Here is a 22426-nt window from a genome sequence, read left to right as displayed (position 1 = left end):
TGAAGGCTTACAAATTCACTCAAGGTAGGAGTTTTCCTGCAACAGAAAAACTCCTGCCAACTTCCACAGACCTGTTTCAACTCAATGAAGCGCTATAGGTTCTTGATTGAAGAGGATAAGGGCTGCTTTTAAAAAGAAAAAACCTATGTCATGTTCTCTTAATCCATTAATCTAAAAAATGCCTGGAAAATTTTGTCAGAACTTAAAGGGAAGCACAGCCTTATAATGGAAAATGCCATCATCTTCAGCTAATCAGACAGAACTAGCAACTTTTATACCCAATTTAAATACTAATTCCCTTGTCCTATCAATATTTCAGTTAGGTTAACGAGCATACAACATGTTTGTACCTTTGTCATGAACTCCTCCAGCTGTTCGATAAACTGTTTGGTTTGCTGCTGAATAAATTGCTCACAAGCCGATTTCAGGTGACGATCTACATCTTTCTTAGAGTCGATATAATGTTCTCTGATTTCTGGAGTACCCTTGAACAGAAGACAACAAATCTCTCCTTTTTACTTGCCAGAGATCACCACCCGCTTAAATGACCAAACTGTTTGTAATGCAATAAGAATCCATATTACCTCCAGTAAGAACTGTATCAAGGCGTTGTTGCTGTTTAGTCTAAAAAATCTTGAAACTGCCTTAGGGTTCAGGATTTTAAATGCTGCATCTGTGAATCAGAAAGTCACTCATGCTGCATTGTCAATGGGATTCAGCTCCAGGAATTAAAAACCTTAATCACTCATTTACTCATGAAAATGGCCTAGCACGATTAGGAAGATAACATTAATGATTCCACTACTGCTCAGTGTGGATGCATAAGTGCATACGCACAGAAGCACACAAAGCTCGATCCACTGTTTTTTAGTTACACCTATGTTGAACTTATCAGTTGCACAGTCTAAATGAATAAATACATTACATCAACCTAACAACTGACTGATAGCAGCTACAGTGCTATCGGCACACAAATTACGTGAGCTCTTTTCCTTTTGTAACTACATCTACAGGTGAAAGGCTTTTTACACCAGCCATGTAATTAAGCAGTTAAAGAACAATATGCAGAATTTGGCCCACGTTGCCTGGGAAAACCAAGTACAGTTGCATGAAATAACTAAGACCTGTCACTCTTTTCTTCTGTGCTTAATTATTTTAGTTAGGACAAAATGACAAAACATCAAGGTTAATATACACTCATGTTTATAGTCTCTGCAAAAGTCCCAAGAAGTTGTAAAAAAATGCCTGCAATTAACACACGATACTGAAATTATTCCTATTGCATTAAGGAGATATTGTCAACCTGAAATCTAGTCAGATTGGGGGAAAATTAAAATTATCAACACGGTTCTCAGTATGGCTTGTTGCCCCAATATCATTCATTTATCATCCTACACATCCATCTGCTTTTTTTCATTTCAAAAGCAATTCTGTGCTCCTCTTGCTCTATAAAACAATGGGAGGGAGACAAGATGCAAGAGTTAAAGTGCTATCAAAGGCACTACACAAAGAGGGAATACCAGGTACGCAGGCATGTAGGCTTTGCACTGAACTAAGAATCTCCACTTTGATGCAGTTAAAGGAGACTGCAGAGAAGGATTAATTTTGTTCTTGGAATTATTTCCCAGAAACTTCACTGATCCCATAAAGAGCCTAAGTTCTTGATTAGAAGCCTATGAGCTAGTCAGTGTGAAAAGTCACTTCTCCCCACTGGATACTTCAGTTATAAGAACCTTAGAACTATACTGCTTTAAAATAGATTGCGTGGAAGCAGGACTTTTACATCAAGCAGTGTCCCTTTGTCTATAAATCCCAAATTAAATCTTAAATCTATATGCAGACAGCTTGGCTACAACACAGTAAAACTCCTATTAGCCATGTTATTTTTCTTCCACAACTGAACCCAAATATAAAGGCCCTACTGGCCTATGCTACACTACATTAAGAATTAAGCAGAATGTACATCTTTTCAATACCACCACCACCACCCAATAAAAAAAAAAAAAAAAAAAAAAAAAAAGAGTGGTTTGCATTACTTACCACTACCACCTGCAAAGCACTGGCTGGCACAAAAATTTATTCAATGAATTGAAGATGGAGAACAAAGTTGTGTGTCAGCCAGGACAAGACACCAAAAGGATGTATTTGCCCTTTAACCTCCAGTCAACTAGAAACTACTCAACAGGTAGGAGGTTTCATTGATGTTCAAATGCAACAGGTGAAATGGTTAGTGTAAGAATTGCTTGCTTCAGAGTTAAAACAGCAGCATATTAGATGGCAGGAAAGAGAAGCTATTTCTTTAGCTTTCTCTTCTGGAATGGAAGAAGAGAAACTTGACATGCTTCCAATTAGTTTTCCCATTATCTTTATAAACTTGACAAGTGCGTGTCTGTTCACTTTTGTATTGAGAGTTTTTTTCTGCATTTAAAAAAGGAACCACAGTACCATTTTAAAAATCATGACCATGGCCACTGCTCTCTATTTTCCCTTCCTACAAAAGATATGGTTGCTACATAAAACTATTCAACAATACTGCTTATTAAACTTGCAACATAATAAATCCTTTCCCAAACAAAACCTCACAGAAAAGTCTAGGAAATTTTAATTTGTTCTAGGCAAGTGAACTATGTATTTTTAAATTCACCTGCTAAACAGCAGTAACAAAAGATATTCATTTAAAGGGTCAGAAAAGGGGAAAGACATCTCTGTGCAACAGAAATGTAGATTCTTTAGCTGTTCTTAAAAAAGACTCAATAAATAAGTTAGGTCAGCAACAAAAAGCAGTCAAATGCATTTCATACAAAGATAAAGAATGTGTTAGATACATCTTGAATAGCCCTTAATAAGAGAATGGGTTTGTTTTTGTTGTTTTTTTTTCCAGAGAAGAAAAGAACAAAGCAAGAGATTAGAACAAGCATACAGGTCATTGCAAGTGAACATAAAATAAACCCAGAACTTTTGCTGGCACATTATGGGAGGACAATACCATCCCATTCTGTAGTCAGCAACTGTTTAGTACCTCTAGTTTTCTTAAGGTCCAGGGAAATTTCCTTAATGGTGAAATCAGTGTGGAAAGGAGCAATTTGTTCACGAAGAATCAAAAGGTGTTTTATTAAGAAAAGCTGTCCATCAACCTGGGTCTACAGCACAACAAGAGAAAGAAGATGCATTACGTGTAAAAAAAACAATTAAATGAAGAGCAAAGATTCAACACCTCCACTTTTATTAGTTACTTCCTATAACAAAATTAATACTAATAATCTTACTAACAAGCTTTTTCCATTAGTCTGTAGTGCCATTAACTACACTCTGGGATCAACAAATCCCCCTTCTGTACTGTTCCTAACACATTTCTCTACAGAGGCAGACTTTATTCACATTTCTTACTTAGAAGAATTAGATTATGCAGCTATATTACTAAATGCTTACATTAGGTACAGATATCCGTTATTTGAAAGATACAAACAACTTCTTCTTACGAGCCAGGAAGTATTTCACTTAATTCATATAATTTATAGTTGAAAAACATGAGGTTCTAAAAGTTTTTTTAATCATTACGATGATTAAAAAACAGCTAAACAGACAGATAATCAAGGTTATTACAGAAACGTTAACTGCTATTGTGCAAAGGTCTTACAAGGCATTTTTCTCATGCCATTAAACACAAAGCTTAGTTAATTTCTAAACAGTACAGCAAAGATACAAAGAATAAAACAAGGCCAAGTTCACACCACTGAGATGATCAGTTTTGCACTGCTTGTTATTTTAGCTATGCGCTTTATACTGCATGCTGCTTTTAATCTTTGAAGTTCATGGCTCATTGAGGTAAATGGAGGAGGACTCAAGAATTCAAATTTGCTTTTGCATGCTGGAACTTTCCTTGATTTAATGTTAAACACGAAGTAAAGGAGAAATTAGACTTAAATCTACAGTTTTAATAAATAGAAATGTTTATTAAAAATAAGTGGTGGAAGGATTTCTTGAGTTGCTTTTTTTTTCTTTTATTCTTACATGTATGACTTCACTAGATAATTTTAAATTAACATGCATCAAGAACAAAGTGGTACAGATCTTAGTTGTGGGCTAACCTACCCAGGGCTCACTGCAGGACCAGTTTCACTCTCTGCAATACTTTAAGTTAATGCTGACCCGATATAGAGGGCTGGAATGGATAATTAACTGTAGAACTCTGAATCAATTACATATGAAATAGTTATCTGCTCAAGCTAGAAGGAAAGGCAGTCTGAATTTCTTTTTAAAGATACTATGTTTAACAGATATTTTTCAAAGGACACTCAAAAGAAATACTTCAAAACAGTTCTTCATTTCCCTTAGCAACTAAAACTTTTTTCATTATTCAATGTTTACTGCTTCTACAAATCCAACGATTTTAGCCTACTAAGACTTGCCTTCTAATTTTTTTAAATTAACTTCCTGGCTGTTAGAAATTAGAAAATTACTACTGCATTTGTATTAAAGGAACTGTGACAGGAAAAAAAGGTTTAACTCCAACTAGTTGAAGTAACACTTCAGGTTAAAATGACTTGATGAAACTGAACCAAATTCTGAGCAACACATCAGATCCAACCTTTTGATTACAGACAGTTCTGAGCAGAAAATACTTAACAAATCTTCCCAGTGAATTTAATGCTTAGATTTTTGAAAATTCAAACAATGGAGGCAGAGAAAAAGAGAAAAGAGTAACCGGCAATGAAAACCAATACCAGGAGCAGAGACTTCCAGCAAAATTTTTCTTTGGGTATCACTTGATTGAATTCACGTGAGTTAGAGCGGCCTGTAAACACGATTGCTATGATTTGTATTCCACCTTTCCAGCTAGGCTAGCATGTGAATCATTAATCTGCGCTTTACAATGCATTAACCATAACTAAAAGCTGGCAAATCCATCAGGCCTCTGAGGGCAGAGGAACATGCTTTCACTAGGATTTCAACGGAATTCTGAACAATCATTTCACGACTTTAGATATACACAGGGAAAAGAAAAAGAAAAAAAAAGGGGGGGGGGGGGGGGGCAAAACAAGAAATCCTATCCAAAGCACTGATTCTGACCTTGTTTTTGCTGATAGAATCAGCAGCTCCCAGCAGCGAGTGGATGCAGGCAGATAAGGCCTCTTGCGATAATCCCTGAAACACTGCCCTCTGCAGGGATGAGGAAATCAGTCCAAAAAAAAAAAAAAAAAAAAGAAAAGATGTTAGCAAAATTTACGCAGGATTTAAGAGCTGCGGCCAGTGAAGGATGTGCTTACCAGCACATAAAACTCTACATTAGTTAGCTAAAAACATGTCGACTAAGCACAATAAGACAGGATGGAGCCTTCATACATAAAAGTTTGCTACAGCACTGAGTGCTACTCGTCAGGCATGCCCTGTTCACCCTCCGGCTCTGAATCTGCACCCTGGTACTGACATGGTCCGTGACACCTAATGCGTTCACAGCTAACGGCACGAACGATGCTTACTGGGTGACCTGAGTAGACGCTTCATGTGTCAGGGTAACTATCTGTGTGCGCGCAATTTATACTCGCAACAGACGCGAGATCATTCAAGTGCACTTAACCCCCAGCAAACTCGAATTATCTCAGGTTTGCGCCAGGTTAGCAAACAAACATGACCAGCTGCCACGGCCCCGGTGACACAGAGTAAGTCACTAAGCTGCAGCAACTAGATCAGAGGGTTGAGCCGGCCATAGGAACACAGCTCGCCTCCGCCAGCGCTCCAATGTAGTACGTGACAGCCCTGACCGCCCCAAGGCTTGCCAGAGCCACTTCATTCAGGTCTTCTCCCATCTAGAGGGTGCAGGCAAGGCATGGCAGTTCTGCTAGTTGAGTCACCATCCCTGGAGATATTTAAAAGATGTGTGGATGTAGTGTTGACGGACACGGTTTAGTGATGGACTTGGCAGTGCTAGGTTAACGGTTGGACTAGATGATCTTAAAGGTCTCTTCCAACCAAAATGATTCTACAGTTCTATGCTAGAATATCTCAGAGAAAAAATAAATAAATCACTGTGCAGACACACTATAAATGAGTCTTGCCAACAAACTTGCAAGAACGACCTCATCTCCAAAAGTCTAGCTGAAAACAAGGGCAAATACTCATTTATCTTTAATGAGATTGACATATTAAGCAATAAAGTATTAATATTTTCCAGCTTTTTAAGCAAATAGCATCTTGGTAGCAGTTTCACATAACACCTATCAAAGATAATTTGAAATGCATTAAATGTATCTAAAAAAGATACAACATACACAGAAAAGCAAAAACACTCGCATTATGTTTCTCAGAGACTTCTTAGCCTTTTATGCTATAAGGTGACAGGCATAAATCAGATTCTAAAGGGCAAGTCTCAAAATACTTGTGAAGTAAACACCACTTTTGTTTCTGTTAGACATGAAGATTCCTACTATCTTAAACTTTGGAAAAGTCTCCTACATCTTGGAAGGTGAAAAAGATGTTCTCAAAATTTTTTTGTGGCACATTTCCAAAATGTAGAAGTATTAGAGTCAGCATTTTTAAGACCAGAAACATCACCTTGTCTGATGTCCTGCAAAGCACGTAGCAAGAAAAACATTCACCTAGTAATTTCAGCAATAAGATCATTTTCTGTAATCGACCCAGAATTTCCTATTCTTTCTTGTCCTATTCACTCTTCAACTTTGGTGCAATACGTACCTTGAGCATTAGACACTGAAGTATATTGCTTTTGCTGTTGCAGAAAGGTGTACAAAATCGGTGCCTTTCTAATTCTACAAATACAAAATTGTCTCGGAAATGACGACCTAAATTTGACAGTTCCCTTGTTTTACATAAAGATAGCATCAAAAAGACTTAAGACATAACAGAGGCCGGTAATTGTCAATTCCTAATTTACATTGAAATATTTAGACATGGCGCTACACACTTCATAACTTCACTTAAAAAAATTAGATAAAGAAATTTTTGCATACGTCTATACATCTGTACAGTTTGGAGAGACACACTAGAGTCCTTCTGACAGTAGGATACCACATTCCATGCAGATCTGCTGGTGAAATTGTGGTCTGGTGCCTGGGATTAAGGGATTCTGCTGAACCTGTTTAAAAGTAAAATACACACATGAAAAACTTGTCCATCTGTCCTTTCAACTGAAGCAGACTGCAATATCGACTGCACTTTATACTGACTCCACAGTAGTAAGACATATTAACCCAAACAGTTTAGGGCTTTTTTTCCTTCTAAGCAGGTCAGTAATAGATTTCTGATGTGTATAGAGCACGTGGCTGTAAAACACATGAATTCACTTTCAGGAACGGCCCAGCTTGACCTTTTTTAATGAGTTAGTTTTACAGGCATGTCTCCAATGTCACCCTCCTCTACTTAGCTCAACAGCTGAAATGATCAAACTACTGAAAAAAAAAAAAAAAAGAAAAGAAAAAGCATAGGAGAAAAAAAGAAAAACAAACAGTGATTGTGAAACTACAGGAGATGCTCAGAAACAAAGAGGGGAAAAAAAACCCAAAACATTCCATCAGTTTTACTTCTTCGTGCTTTCCTTCCTGCTAGGGATAATCCTACATGGATTAAACAGCTGCAGAAAGTGTAGGTCTTCAGCATCGTGTTATTAACCGCAAAAATAATGGCAAAACCAAATTTCTCATGAGGAGGTTGTAAACACAAAAAAGTGCTCCTCCTGGGTAACCTTTGTAATAATTCTGTATGTTTAAAATGGATTTTCACAACACTTGACAGACAGAACTCTTTTCATTTTGTCCTTAAATCCTGGGAAACAGCTGAGTCAACAGCATCAGAACTCTGATTCCAACTAGCAACCCTTCAAAAAAGTAACATTTTTAAAGTTTTACCTAATGAAGGAATAAGCACTTGTGAAGTGTTTATGGGATCAGTACAGGAATTGTCTAAAATAATTCAGCAATATCTTTCTACCTTTTGCAACAATAAATTTGTCACAGTAATTAGAAAGCAAGACCTTAGTTGTCAGATTGAGATTCCTAAGCTACTTATTAGTCACTTCAGCTACTCCTGCAGGCACTGAAATGGGAAAGAGGCACCTTTGAAGGGCAAACAATCCAAATTATCTCAGACACTTATCTTCCAATTACACTATATAGGTACCTTCCATCTCCTGAATGCAAGTGGGATTTACAGGACTTGTTAATGCCACACACCTGTCTTGAAGTAAGACAAAATCCACTCTCAATGGGATTTGTGGAGTCCAGCAAGAAACAGCCAGAAAGAACTTTGCAGGCCTTGCAAGCCAAAAGCAACAGACTACCAGGTAATCAAAAGGAATATGAGAAACAACTGACAAAGAGCTGGGAAAGATGCTGCTGGGAAACATAACACTGTATCATTCTCAACAATGAGAAAACAAAGGGAGAAATTCTTCATGGATCTTAGACAAACATTTAAAGGCTTGTAACACTCAAAAGAACCACATTTCATGGAATTTGCTTCCAGTTTACCGTAATTTACAGGTACATGGGTCACATATTTAATAAGTCATCAAGGACTATATTCTGAATTATTGTAAACAGCTAAAATTACTAACTGGTTTCAGTAAGTGGAAACACACTCAAAGGAAGAAGTCGCCTTCCCAGGTAAAGGCACGCACGAATACACACCGAGGTGCTCAAAGCATTCATTTAAGAGACATGCCTGACACACCAACCCACCCTTCTCATCTTAGCACAGCTCACAAACAGAAGCATCCTTAAGTATACATCATGACGGTAGGGCAACTTTGCAGTAGAGAATACAGAATCTCAGTTTTATACAAAGTACAATAGATGCTGTCAGCTACAAAAGCAGCTGCTTCACAGAATGGACTGCACTGGAAACATAAAGAAATGTCACCAAAAGAACAAGATGAAGTTGTTTCTCATTCAAAAAATACAAGGTTAAGAACCCTGAGACAAAGTTCACCCCTCAAAATCTCTCATGAATTTCTCTAGGAAAATAACCCTTTAAGATACATGCAAGTTTCTCACTAATGGTTCAAGTTAATGCTCACTCTCAGTAAGCTTTATGCATTAATTTGACAACAGGAGATGTATTTCATACCAGATTTAATTAAGCTGCAGGACTCAGGATCTTCTAGCCGGACATCTGAAAAAGAAGCTTCAGATGGCAGCTTCTTCTGTTCCTCTTTTAAACTCTGTGCAATTTGCTGCAGAGGAAGATATACCACAAAATTTATTTTTTTTTTCCTCCTTAATTTAAGCAGTATTACACAGCTTTGATTACAATAGACAGAAGCATACTAAATTGCAAAAGGATTTGGCTACACTGAGCTCCCCAGTGTTTCAAAGACATTAAAAGAAATACACAGGTGTTTCCAAAACAGTAGCAGAAACATTTCAATATCAATTTAAGATTCACAAGTACTTCACAGATCTGTGTAAAACACTGTTCCTTCCATTTTGCCTGTTTTTACTGATCTCTAAATAATAACCAGTGAGGCCACCTAGAAAGAGAAGCTCAAAATAGGAGAACCCAATTCAACACTGACTTGAATTTCATACAGGTAATTTCTGTGATGGCTTTATTCCTAAAAATGACATGTGCAGATGACCTCAAAGTACTCTCTATTTTATTCCCTGCAGGAGTTCAACAAAAAGCTTTCCCCTAACATCACTCGACACTTCCACACTTCAACCTTTTTCACTACTTCGTCTGCCTCAAAGCAATGAGCGGCAGCAAGAATGGGCAAAGAACTGCATTAATATTTCAGTAGAACTGGACAAGAAATATTTCTGCCCTGTGCTTTTAACATTTTAATAATTCATTTACTCAGACACAAGGTCTCTCTAAATAGCAAGGTTTTGAGGTTTAAAAGCAATCAAGGAGCAAAATGAATCTCAAAAGAAGCAAGGCAAAAACTGGAGTCTTATGAGGACATATGAAGAGCAGCGTAATTTCTTGATTTAGAATGAACTGTGAAACTCACTTTCTTCTTCTTCCTAACTGAACGGCCATAGGACTCTAGTTAGAAAATAAGGCCTTGTGTAAGCTAAGTATCTGCACTACTTCCCTACAGAAGTTACAGCTAACATTAAAAAGTTCTTGCAATCATTTTTTTATCCAGTTCTATTCACAGAATTTTCTCAAAAAAAAACCAAACCAAACAAACAAACCGGCACTCCTAACAATTACACTGGTAAAACTTCTGATCACGACTTATTCTGAACAGGGCGATCCCATCTAGCTGCATTTTTTGTGGCGGGCTTCTCAGTTATTATTTTTGCTTTTTCTTCAAAAGATTGTTAGTCCTTAAACTTTCAGTATAAAGGGCAAGTATTCTACAAACTCACTAGCTTCAGTATTTGTAAATGCTTTCCTAAAAATCTATGAATATCCAATGTAATCACCAAAGCATGAACTGTAACATAATAAAAGCTTTAGACATGTATAAAGACAAGATTAGAGCAATGCGAGTTCAGTACTAAGAACTTTCTCAGTCTGTCTGTTTACAGGCAAGAATTGAACACAATAAGGTACAGTTATACAATGTTGATCTCTTCCAGCCCACAGAAAAAAAAAAAATATATATATATACAGCTATAGAGCTTCTTCATTTTGTATAAGTAACGCTCTGATTCTGAAGTCAAAACAACAGCTTCTCTACCAACTGGTCAGCTGCAAACAAGTTCTACAATTTTCTAAGCACCACCAGCTATTCTGCTAGACAGATGGAAAGCAGAATAGAGCAATAAAATACGCATCTTGCCAGTCCATGTCAGAATTGCTGCTCTTAGTCAACTCAATCCTTTGACAGCTTGGTCCTCTTATTATAAACTTATTGGCAACAGTTACTGGGTGGGGGGGACACGGACGGGAATATTTATTATGCTTAATCCCTTCCATGCAATGCTACCTTTCAGTTGCATTACAATGCAGTTTGCTCTAGTCAAAAACTATTTCAGTCTTTCATCGGCCACTTTTTTATTTCTGTGAGTAGGTTCATTCTGTAATCTTTCATCAATATAGTATTAACCTTTTAAAGTAAATAGAATTAGTTTGATTCCTTTCGACAGGAACATTGACTCAAAGGGCTTAGAATGACTAAAAAAAATGAGCAAGTCCCCTCCTCACGCTGTCTGAGCAGAGAGTACACGTATGAGTACCAAACACTAGTTGGCCAGTAATTCTGAAAACAAACCTGCCGCTAACTGTGCCTGTCTAAAGCTTCTCTTCAACTGCAGCTCAACTAGAAAATACACTGGGTAATACCTACTACTTATGAAAGTAAATAAAAATTTAATGTTACAAGAGAAAATTCAGAAGCTTCAAGTTTAGATAAAACTGTTAACTGTGAGAATTATCGCCAGTTTTACTAAGTTTGACATAAAGTGTTCTCTGACATCTAGCTTAGGATCATAATTTAATCAGCAGGTGCCGATTTGGTAATGCCAGTAATACTACATACACCTGAGAACTGGAAAATCCCATCTGGAAAGCACTATACTGCACAATTGTCTATAGTGGATATAAAAGGAAAACCAATCAAAGACAATAAAAAAGCTGATGCTATACCTCCATCATTTCCAACTTGTCAGGATATGCAAGATCGCCTGGAGCAGGCTTGTAGCCCGTGATATCAGTCTGAATGTAAATATGTGTCCTATAGACAAGACGCTCTTGTACATCTTCTAACATCTGCTTGACACCAGCTGCAAATGCACCCAGTTGTTCAGCTGACAAAGGTAAAAAAAAGGCACAAATAATTTAATTATAAAACAAGCTTATAGACACAGAAGTTTGAAGTATCGCATATAGAACTGTCACAAAACTGGCTTGCTGCAGATGAAGTCAGACTATTTTTGGAACAGCGGCATGCAGACAAATTTGTGACAAACAATGAACTCCATATTGCAGTTGCTTCAGCTCCTCAAATTTTCATTAGATTGTGAAAATGCGATCTCACACTGATAACATCAGACGCCACACTAGAATTAAGCACTGTGATTATTTGAGACCAGGGTATGTCGAGTGGCATTTCTGCCTAGATACCAAACTAACATGCTTTGGTTCTATCACAGCCAATGCCTACAGTGTGACTGTCGGGAGCTGACAAGCTAACTCATCTACCTACCCACCTACCAGAAGATGATCCAAAGTAGCTCATGTCCAACTTAAGAACTATTGTATCAGCCTGAGTTTCAGTAGTAGAAAGTCTCTTCTTAAGATTAGCCAAAATTTTTTGCTCATTCCCAACAGTGTTACAATCCTACTTCCAGGAAAATGAGCAATTCTTCATAGTATTGGCACAGCTTCAGAGACACAGAGCTACACTGTGTTATATACCAGCTACTAATTATAATTTCTGTTAATCGTTCAGTGCAAGGTTAAGATTGTGAAATGATTCCATCATGCATTGGTCATGCTAAGGAAATGAGATACCAGATTTTTCTGATGGCCAGCTCAGTTCTATGAGACTATGAGCTCTGAACACTTCCAAAACTCCAAAATCTCTACCAGCTATGTAACTCCTCTGCTCAAAGTTACAATTTGTAGTCTGGGAAACACTATGTCAAGGAGAATGAAAAAAAATCAGGTTTACATTCCTTTGTTTTATGTATGCAGAAAGCTCTACAGAGATGATGCATTAGCAGGGTCAAGCAAAGCAATTCATTCATTTGAAAAGTTCATTTAAATCAATCCTGGTGCACGTATTCACACTGGGTGAATGCTTGCTTGCATTTGAACAACCTAGAGAAAACAGGACTCTAAAACATCACTATATTAATTTAAATGAAGATATACACAGAACCATAAATACATACCTTTCTATAATAAATGAAAAAACATAATTTATTTAAAATAACCCTACCTCATCTTTAACATGTTTAAGACCAATTAGAACGAAAAAAAACTAGTGATTTTTTTTGCCTATGCAATTTAATAATTTTAACAGTTAAGACGACAGTTAAAAACACGTTCCATCTATGAGTTACCATTGTTCTGTACATGATCTTCAAGCATCTCATTTTTGAGAATCCCGCAGAGTTCAGAAAGTGTCTCTAAGTGAATGACATGGATGATCATTGGCCTCAGGACATCATACAATGAAAGACATAATTTCTCCAAGAGCTCACTATGAAGAGAAAAATAAAACAAAGCAAAACACTTTCAGAATCCCACAATACCAAAACAAAATTTTATCCCAAACACGGATTACTTTATGGCAAAGATATTTTAAAAGGAGGGTGAGAAAACCATGCAACATGGTATCATAGAAGACTTAAGAAAGGACTGTTTAAAACATGAACCCCTGATTTCCTACAAAGTCTTTAAGAGATTTAGGACATCAGCTGCTTGAAATGGTGGTACAGCTTTGAATCCATTCCAAAATTAAAAAAAAAAAAAAAAAAAAAACAACCCCGAAACAAAAAGCATTGCAGAGCACACTTTCCAATCTAACTGAAGTTAAAGTATCAATGTAATTCCACTTTGATTTATTTTTTTCTTTTGTGTTTGAAGTGCTGCATATCATGGTTAAGACACCAGTATCATCCATTTTAGACATTTTTGCCATTCTCAGTGCTCCCTTCACTAATCACAAATCAGCTAATAATGCTGTTGCCAGTAGCTGAAAATTCAAGTAATTCCACAGTTAGACCTGGAAATTTAAACACTAAGATTAAGTATTTACAGTGTGGTACAGTTGTTGAATTTTTGGCACTATATATTTTTTTCCTAATTCATGAAGAATGTCTGACTACAGGACAAGGACACTCCAGTTCCTTTCAGAGTGTGGACAAATACTACTCACAGAAGAAACATTTTTAATGTCTCTCTTGTGTTGTATTCTATAGCTTTACAAGCTACTTGATAAACAGTAACTCTCCATATTAAAAGCAGACACAAAGGAGAAAGTTTCAACAGCCTTATTATTAAATACAACACTCGGTCTGAGATCTGTACTCTTGGATAGATTTTTGGTAAACTCTTTTGTCTGTACGCAGATATCTAGCTATTATGTCTTCAGAGCACCTCAGCACTTCAGAAAAAAATAAGGCTATTTATTATGCAGCTAAGAAAAACCTAATAAAGTAGTTACTACTTGAAACATTTTCCTCCAAATATTTTATTTAGATGTAGGCAAAAAAAGGGAAGCAAGTTCTTATGAAGAGAGGTAACTTTCCATCAAGATTCAAAAATAATCGAAGTCTCTTCTCATTCTTGGTGTGAAGAGCAATAGTGACACAATTTCTGCCTGAACAACATTTTACACTGATTTCACTTAGGGATGTTTACTTCAGGATTTGGTCCGAGATAGCTAAATTGGTTCTTAAGCCAATTTAGTTAGGTCACCTCAAATCCTGAACACGTCCCACACGAGACCTCAATTTCTCAGGAAAGAGAAAGGCTGCTCCTACTCTGGCTTATATGCATTTATGGTTTTCCTTTAGCTTTAGAGGTCAGGGAAGGTAGTGGGCAGTATTTTTTCCAGGTTACACTTATTCAACTCAAGCTGCACTTGATTTTATGATAATACAACACTCAAAACCAGTGTCTCAGTTATATTAATAGGAATATACTTTATTTATCAACTTCATACCAAGGGAACATGACCTGCCCAAATGTCAAAATTAAATATCATTATTAAAACATACCAGCAAATTGGAGAAGGGGCATAGTCTATGCTATTGCTCTAATATTACAGGTCTGTCGTAAAAAACTTAAATACTTTTATCATGCAATTACCATGTGAAGACAACAACCTGTCCCTCTTCTAGATCTAGGCAGAGCAGGTACAGATACTGTCCTTGTCAGGGGTCCACTATCCTGCCTTCCTTTCAGCCCAGATACAGGCACATGCAAATATTCCTTGACAGTAAGGGCAGCTCACGAAATAAATCCTTGATGAAAAATGGCTGGAGTTCATCATCTTAATTTTACACTGAAGTAAGTGAAAAGCACTTCTGCAACTGACTGCGCAAACTGTCGGCATAGAGGCAGTACAAAAACAGCTGAGCGCTACAACACTGTAAACTTCTACAACTTTTTCCAAAGCAACTCTGTCTATCTCTTTCAGACCATCTACAGACTATTTACATTACTCAGATTATTTATGGAGAATGTAAACTACCAGCTTCGCTTGAAGAAAAAAGAAAACAAAAGCACATCAAATTCTGACGCATAAAGTGATTAAGGCTTTTTTTTTTTTCCTGCTGGTTTTTACTAAACCACTTCGATACAACCCCACTTGCAAATAACATTGTCTGCTATATCATAGCATAGTAAATACAACTTGCAGGAAAACAAAACCAGCATGTACCACCTACTCCAGTTTTGGTGTTGGTTTTGTGAAGAACTCATTGTAAAGCTGGTGTTCATCCTGGCATACATGGACCATAAAGGCACAACCACTTCGTACCTGTACTCACAGAAATAAAAATACTTGATTATTAAATTATTTTCCTTGCATCAGGTATTACAGATATTATAGAATTATATTATACATTGCATTGTTATTGTTACTACTACAGCTATGATTAAATTGAAACTTTGTGAAACTCAAAATTATTGAAATCAATTAAGGACTGAAAAGTTGTTACTAGCCAAATAAATCTCATTGTACAACTTCTGTCCCTTTTCGTTTCTGATGAAACTTAAGTAACTAAATTTTATGCTTTTGCAAATACCCCTTTGTCAGGTTTGTAGCAGAGCAGAGTTTTTACAGAATCGTCTTCCACAAAACATGCATTACTTGAAAAATTTAATTTTAATGATTCAAAACCACAAACAAATGTAAGAATTCTGCATGTAAACAACCAAATTAAATAAGCACTTTTTACTTGATGGAGGAGGGATTAAAACATAACAAAACCCCCACAACACATGACAACTTTACCTACCAGAGCACAATGATCTCTGTTGTTCTGACTGGTTAGTTCTGTAACAGTGCTAGCGATGCTTGGACCAAGCAAAAGCTCCCTCTGGTCAAGGTAACATTGATGGATTTCATTGAGAACTTGTTGATACCTAGCCAAGAAATTAAAACAGTAACTACATCCTGAAGCTCATTTTCTGGTAAACGTAATATTCATTCTAATATCCTCTTTCAGGTCTATACAATTCCAATTTTTTAAAATTTCTTAGAAATGAATATGCGTTAAACAGTATTTAAACAAAAGTAAAGATTCTCAAAACTTAAAATAGTTAAAAATAAATTATGTGGACATACTTACTCTGGCATTTTTTCAGATCTTTGCTCTACTTGTTCAATAAGAGTCTACTCAATAAAAAGAAAAAAGCATTATCAGCAAATGATTTTTTTTCCAATAACTGGAAAATAGTTTGCAGTATTTTTCCATGGACACAATATGCAATCTTTAGACATTCACACTTGCACAATATGCAATCCTTGCATTAACACTACTAATAAATTCAAACCCCATTTTCATAGCTTCCTTTTTAACAGTTAGTTACCAGCCTACTTACTCTGACTTTGGGAGCAGCTGCTCTGAATTTTACATAAAACAGCGTGAAGGCATTGTCAGAATTTGGCACAGCTGAAGGATCCTGAAAAATGAGATGAGTAACTGGTTAAAAAGGAAAATACTATATTTGGTTTCCAGTATTCAACGGCTGAGATAATTATGTTCTAAAACAGCATATAGTTTCGTTACATTTATACTGCCAGTGGAACAGCTCTTGGCCACTTTCCACCTAGAAAGGTATGTCTGTTTCAGAACTCGGATAAAGCCAAGTGGAAGAACAGCACCCATAACAAAAGTTTCAACAAACAGTCTACAGCAAAAATAACATTTTCAGTAATTATGGCATCCTCCATTAGAGAGAACAATTTTCTCTGGACCTGCCACAGTAGTACCAATTGTTGCTCCTTAATCTGTAGTACTAAAATGGAACAAAATTTCCCTTTTACCTGCCAGTCCCAGGGCAGAGAATCTAACTTTCAGCTTGCATTCAAGTTTCAACTGGAATGACAAGTTCTGAGGCACGTCCCCCTGTGGCTCCCCAGCTTGGCTGGGTTGACAGCCTGAATTGACACAAATTCTAGTACTAACGAAGCAGAGCAATTTACCCACCAGGCTTGAAACTTGGTGGGGACAGGAAAACTCTTCCACCTTCCTCACCTCCTACTTTCATCCCTGTGAACAACCTGACCATCCTTCTACAAACACAGATCAAAATCCCCAAACACTCACATGTGAGGAGTAACAAAGAACATCTAGATCTCATCAGCCAGTTTCCAGTCCTGACAAGACCTCTTGTTGTGTTGCAATAGGAAATCTCAACACTTGATCACAACTAAAGACCGCTGGTCCAGTACTGCACTTCTAGCAGAAGCAGACATCAGATGTTTCACAGAAATATGCAAAAGATTCACAAAACACCCATCTAAATGGGAAGGAGGAGGTCATTGACTCCTAAAAGAGGTCTCCTTCCTGACTTAAGACTGCTAAACAGCAATTCAAATCCAGAAATGAGGTTTCATTTCTTTCTGTAGACATGTTTATTATCAGGGACGTTCAATTCTGCTTGAATTCATGACAATCCGTTGGCATCAAACCAAGCTAAGATACCTTTTTTTTTTTTAAATAAAAAGTAATTTGGTACCAAATATGAAAAATGTTCAACACCACTTAACCAAGACCTTCAGTCCAGGAGCATCCTTTAGCAAGTTTCCATGAACGCTGTCTAAAATCCCCTTCTTTATGTCTGAAAGATGCTAGAATTGAGTACTGACATCCCTCATGACACCAAGTTTGACTGTAACAAGACTGAGCACAAGGCATACAACACTTAATTGAAGAAAGAAAGAAAGTGGGTAGAAAGAGACATTCCCCTCCACTTCCTCCTCTGCCAAAATATTTCAGCACAAGACTATTTACATATTAATGAGACCAAAAAACCTCCCTACTCACATTTATGCCTAAATCCCACCAGACCAAGTAGGAGTAAAGCACCTAACTTCCCTGCGACTCCCTAACACTGCTGTCAATCTTTTAAAACAAAGCAAAAGATCACCAAAAAACAGTAGGAAGCTGTCACAGTTATTCTATGCAGCTACACAAAGCAGTGCAGGCTTATCAAAAAGAAATATTTAGATGACCAAGAGCACCCAGAAATACTTACTGGAATATAATACTGGAAGACTTACGTCATGAACTCATAGTCGATGCGCTTTAACAGTTTTCATCCTACAGCACTCAGCTCCTGTATTCATTCTTCAAGCTTTCCCTGCAACCTGTCCGTCTCTAACAATCCATCTCCAAAACAGACCCCCACAGTACCCGTATTTCTCTTGTGCACTCTCCCCATTTGGGAACGCAGATAGCAGCATGTGCTGCAGCCAATTCAAAGCTATGGTGGACAAACTGGGTCAGGAAAGCATGCTGTCTGGTCAGCCGGTTGCTGCCTCTCTAACTCAATCGTTTCTCCATCCCTGGCCTTCACTGAGGTTACTGTTCACCCACCTCAACTCACCTACTTCTTCTTCAATTAACAGGATTTTTTAATTATTACTGGTTTTGAATCTTTTGGATCACTAGGTCTTTGCCAGATTCAGCTGCAACTTGGCCAGTCTACATAAACACTGTGGTATAGGACTGACCTATTTTCACACAAAACTGTTGACACCTCCCACCCCCCAAAAATTTTTAAAAAAAGAGAAGAAAACTCTATAGTGTTACAACAGACATTTCAGTACAGCTCAAGTTACCGCTTACTGATTCACCTTACCCTTTTCATTAACTGGCTTGTGAGGTTCTGTAGTGTATTCACAGTGTATGTCTTGATAAGGTGCATAGCTTTAGAAAGGCATTGTTTAAACTTGATCAAATATACAGGGTAGTCTTTAAAATTTGGCTGAAAGAAATAAAAAAATCCATTTTAAATACGAACAATAAGAGAGACAAAAATTCATCAAAACTTAAAATACTTTTTACTAGCTAGAAACGCTAGTTTGTACAAACTAAAAGCATTATTTTAAAAAATTAAGCAGAATATTAAGCATATTCAGTAAAAAATTCTAAAGTTTATAAACCGTCATCTTTGCTTTCTTACTGTATTTGGCAGAGAGAATGTTTTATAGCAAAAAAAAAAAAAAAACAAACCACCACAAAAATAGTATGAATACGTAGTTTTGAAACTTATTAAGATTGAATTAAAACCAATATAGAGTTACTTACATGCGATGAAATATACGCAATACAATCATCAAGCTTAGCCAGCATGGGAATGAATCCTTCACTGTTCACGGAGAGCGTAGGGGAATTCAATTTCTTTGGAACACAGACAAAGCACAGACAAAGCATCATTGTAAGGAACCCAAGTAACAGTGTTGGTGACAAAGTTCAAAAGATCGGTATACTTTCATTTTCTAAGACTACTAACAGTGAAATAATACTTACTGTGTTGATGTTTTCCAGCTCGTTAAAATAGGAAAGTTTCTGCTGGATGTTTTCAGCCAGGTCAACAAGTTCTGACTATTAAAAAATAATAAATACAAGAAAATCAGCAACCTAGCAAGTAGTTTAAAAATACATATATATATTTAAATATAAAAAATTATCCAGATTCCCTTTCAGCTCTTGGCATACCCCAGTGGTAACTAGCTCTACATAACTTGCAACTTAATAAGTACAACAAAAGATGCAGTGCTCTCTTGCTCTCTCTTACCAGAGAAAGACATATTACACTTAATAGTGTATTTAAAAACATATATTCTACAGGTTTGTCAGCATTCCACAGATATTACTGCATACAAACAGCAATGCTGTCACCAGTATTACAGAGAACTGTAGAAAACCTGTATTTCAGGGTTGGAGCCTTTAAAAGTTCTCCCTTATCCAGTCATGCTAAGACGACATGTTCATTACATCACGGTTGGAGCAGTATATGAGGAAAAAGAAAGCATCTGGGAAATAAGCTTATAATTAAAAAAAAACCCAAACCTTTCTTCTTGCAATAACCAGCTCAAAATACTTTGTAAGTGATATGAATTATTAATCTCAATAAAGTTTGCACTTGTCAGGCATCAGTTACAAAAGCTCCCCTCAGGCAGCCGTCCTTCTTGATTAAAGTATACATCAACACATGGTGAACATTTACCAGCACACAGCCTGACACCCTAGCTGCAGGTAAAATACAAAAAAAATGAGGTCCAGAACAAATGGACGGATTGTCACCACAGCTCACAAGTTTTCCCAGCCTGAGAAAAAGGAACTTCCATTTATGGTACCTTAGAAGTTTCCAGAGATCCTCCCATCAACGATTACCTGCTCTTTCAAAAGTTGTTCACAGGCCTCATGCAGCGTTCCTGTCTTCGTGGAGACAAAGAGATACTGTTTTTGCAGTGACTCCAGGTGCTGAAGGGCACTATTCACATCATTCAAGATAGCATCACACTGCTCCTGAAAGCCAGACAAGTAATCCCTCATCTGTCTAGAAAAAAAGAATCAACAGATAACAGAAGTAAAATTTCACTTTCTGCATTTGCAAATCCAGCTGCCTGCAAGGACATTGCCACTACATTTCCCTCTCTAGGAACAAAAGAGCACTTGCATCAAGCAAAAGTGCACAATAAGCAGATGCACCGTGACCCACAGAAGTAACAGAGCTATAGGGTTTGGAATAGCCACTGCAGTAACTGCATTTCCTCAATATTCCTTATAGCAACCCTACCCAGAAAGAAGCAGCACATACCACAGATAGTCTAGAGCACGCAAATACTGTCTAAATGCACAGCGGAAACATAGAGGCTACTGCGAGCAGCCAAATTCTACCTTCCTTGCTTCCAATGGGAGTGCTAGTTTGGGTCCCCTCTTCTATACAATTTTCAGTTTCCATTTAGAAATTAGTTTTATTCTCCTAAAGTAGTAGAGGATTCAAAACTTACTATGAGGATTGAAAGAGGCTCAAACGAAATAGATCCAGTATGTAATGTCACCAAGTTTGTCTAAGGCTCAATGCAGATATGAACTCTAAATGATCATTAAATATGTCAAGCAGTCAGCTTAACTAAAACATCATTTAAAATTAATTACTTTTGGATATCAGCTAAAATTTCTAAGCTCTACTTCACCACATACAAAGCAGCAAATAAAATAACAGCTCTCTGTAACTGTGTGCAACCCTTTAGTGTACAACAGGCAAAGAACTGACGTTTCTTCCTCCTGCTCCTCCAGCCTCCTGCAAACAATTGGCCATCCTACAAACCATTCCACATCCATGGCACACTTTAGTATCTGTGTGCGTTATTATGAACATGTCAGGTGACAAAGTCCAAGGGTGCTATTTTTTTTAGGCTGTTAATGATCTGATCATGGGCTTAGTATATGTCTAAACCTCTGCTTTTAAGAGCCGTCACATCCTCAAATGTCAGAGGAAGAGACAGATTAAAGAAAAGGAGAGAAAAACAGAAGCCAGGAATACAGCAGAATCTTTTTGTGGCCAAAGGCAAGTTTGCAAAATTTCAAAACACAGGCCAGTTTCTGTAAAAGCCGTCAGCAGATTTGGCTAAGCCATTCAGCTGCATTTCAGACTCTTGAGGAGTAACTGTGAAAGTCGGTGGGAAGGGGCTCTTCTGAGCCTGAAAGAAAAGCCAGTTAAACAAAAATAGATGAGAACGCCAAGTCTCAAAACCGTAGTTGAGCAAAGTGTCAAAGAATGCAGGGAATGCAGATTCAAAGTCACAGCCACAGGGACTGGCAAACTGAATGGTGACAGCAGAAATGACTAGCAGCCACACCTGCTTACGCACTCTCGCCCTCAGAGGATGACATTTCAATAGCAGCGGCCATTGAAAGCTCTTAGACTGCCTTTGTCTACAGCCCTGTCTATAAGCCAAAACTGGTTTCAATCTATCTTAATACGCTAGGCAGTTGAGAAGAAAATCTGTGTCACTTTTAACTGCCACAAGGGCAACAGCCTTCAGGATGGGAGTGGGGCGTACCGCCTTGGAAAGCTTCAGCTGTTCCAACGCATTCCCCACCAGCTGAATCCAAATGTGTGCTAACATTATATAGACAAGACAAAGTCCTTCAAGGTTTAAAGAGCTTACAGTGAAAGGAACTGAGGAAGAACACGTACCTATACTTGGCACCTTCATCTTGATCCATCCGTGTTTGTACCTGAGCAAACCAGGAGAAGAACTAGAAGAGATTTTATGGTGTGAACAACATGGATATCACATGCAGTCAATTAAAAAAAGAATCAGATCTATGAAATGAAGATGAGCTTTTGTTAAAAAAGAGATGTTTCAGAACTTAATTATTAATCAAGGAAACAAACTATAATTTCTCATTCCAACTAAAATATTCTATTCTATTCCTCCGCTAAATTAAAACAGGAACGACTGAATTTAATCTGTTTTTATTTGCAATAGAACAAGGCTGTCACATTAGAAAGGGGAGGAGGGGGCATGACATTCTTC

General features: G+C 37.3%; 1 protein-coding gene across 1 annotated transcript in view; it reads right to left on the bottom strand.

Moving 5' to 3' along the window:
- The window catches only part of COG3 (component of oligomeric golgi complex 3), a 31377-nt gene that overhangs the window by 5562 nt on the left and 3389 nt on the right, over positions 1-22426 (bottom strand). The window contains exons 3-19 of the mRNA XM_082493548.1: positions 22084-22145; positions 20271-20436; positions 19404-19478; positions 19182-19274; positions 18733-18858; positions 16468-16548; positions 16215-16258; positions 15882-16008; positions 15309-15400; positions 12975-13114; positions 11554-11714; positions 9082-9187; positions 6969-7093; positions 5071-5160; positions 3020-3140; positions 585-673; positions 351-485 (exon numbers count right to left, since the gene is read on the bottom strand). Of these exons, the coding sequence (XP_082349674.1) occupies positions 351-485; positions 585-673; positions 3020-3140; positions 5071-5160; positions 6969-7093; positions 9082-9187; positions 11554-11714; positions 12975-13114; positions 15309-15400; positions 15882-16008; positions 16215-16258; positions 16468-16548; positions 18733-18858; positions 19182-19274; positions 19404-19478; positions 20271-20436; positions 22084-22145 (1833 nt within the window). The remainder of the gene's footprint in view (positions 1-350; positions 486-584; positions 674-3019; positions 3141-5070; positions 5161-6968; positions 7094-9081; positions 9188-11553; positions 11715-12974; positions 13115-15308; positions 15401-15881; positions 16009-16214; positions 16259-16467; positions 16549-18732; positions 18859-19181; positions 19275-19403; positions 19479-20270; positions 20437-22083; positions 22146-22426) is intronic.

The sequence above is a fragment of the Vanellus vanellus genome, assembly GCF_965231255.1.
Source record: "Vanellus vanellus genome assembly, chromosome: 1".
In the NCBI taxonomy this organism is placed as follows: Eukaryota; Metazoa; Chordata; class Aves; order Charadriiformes; family Charadriidae; genus Vanellus; species Vanellus vanellus.
The sequence above is the reverse complement of the archived record's forward strand: the minus strand, read 5'-3'. Positions and strand labels throughout refer to the sequence as shown.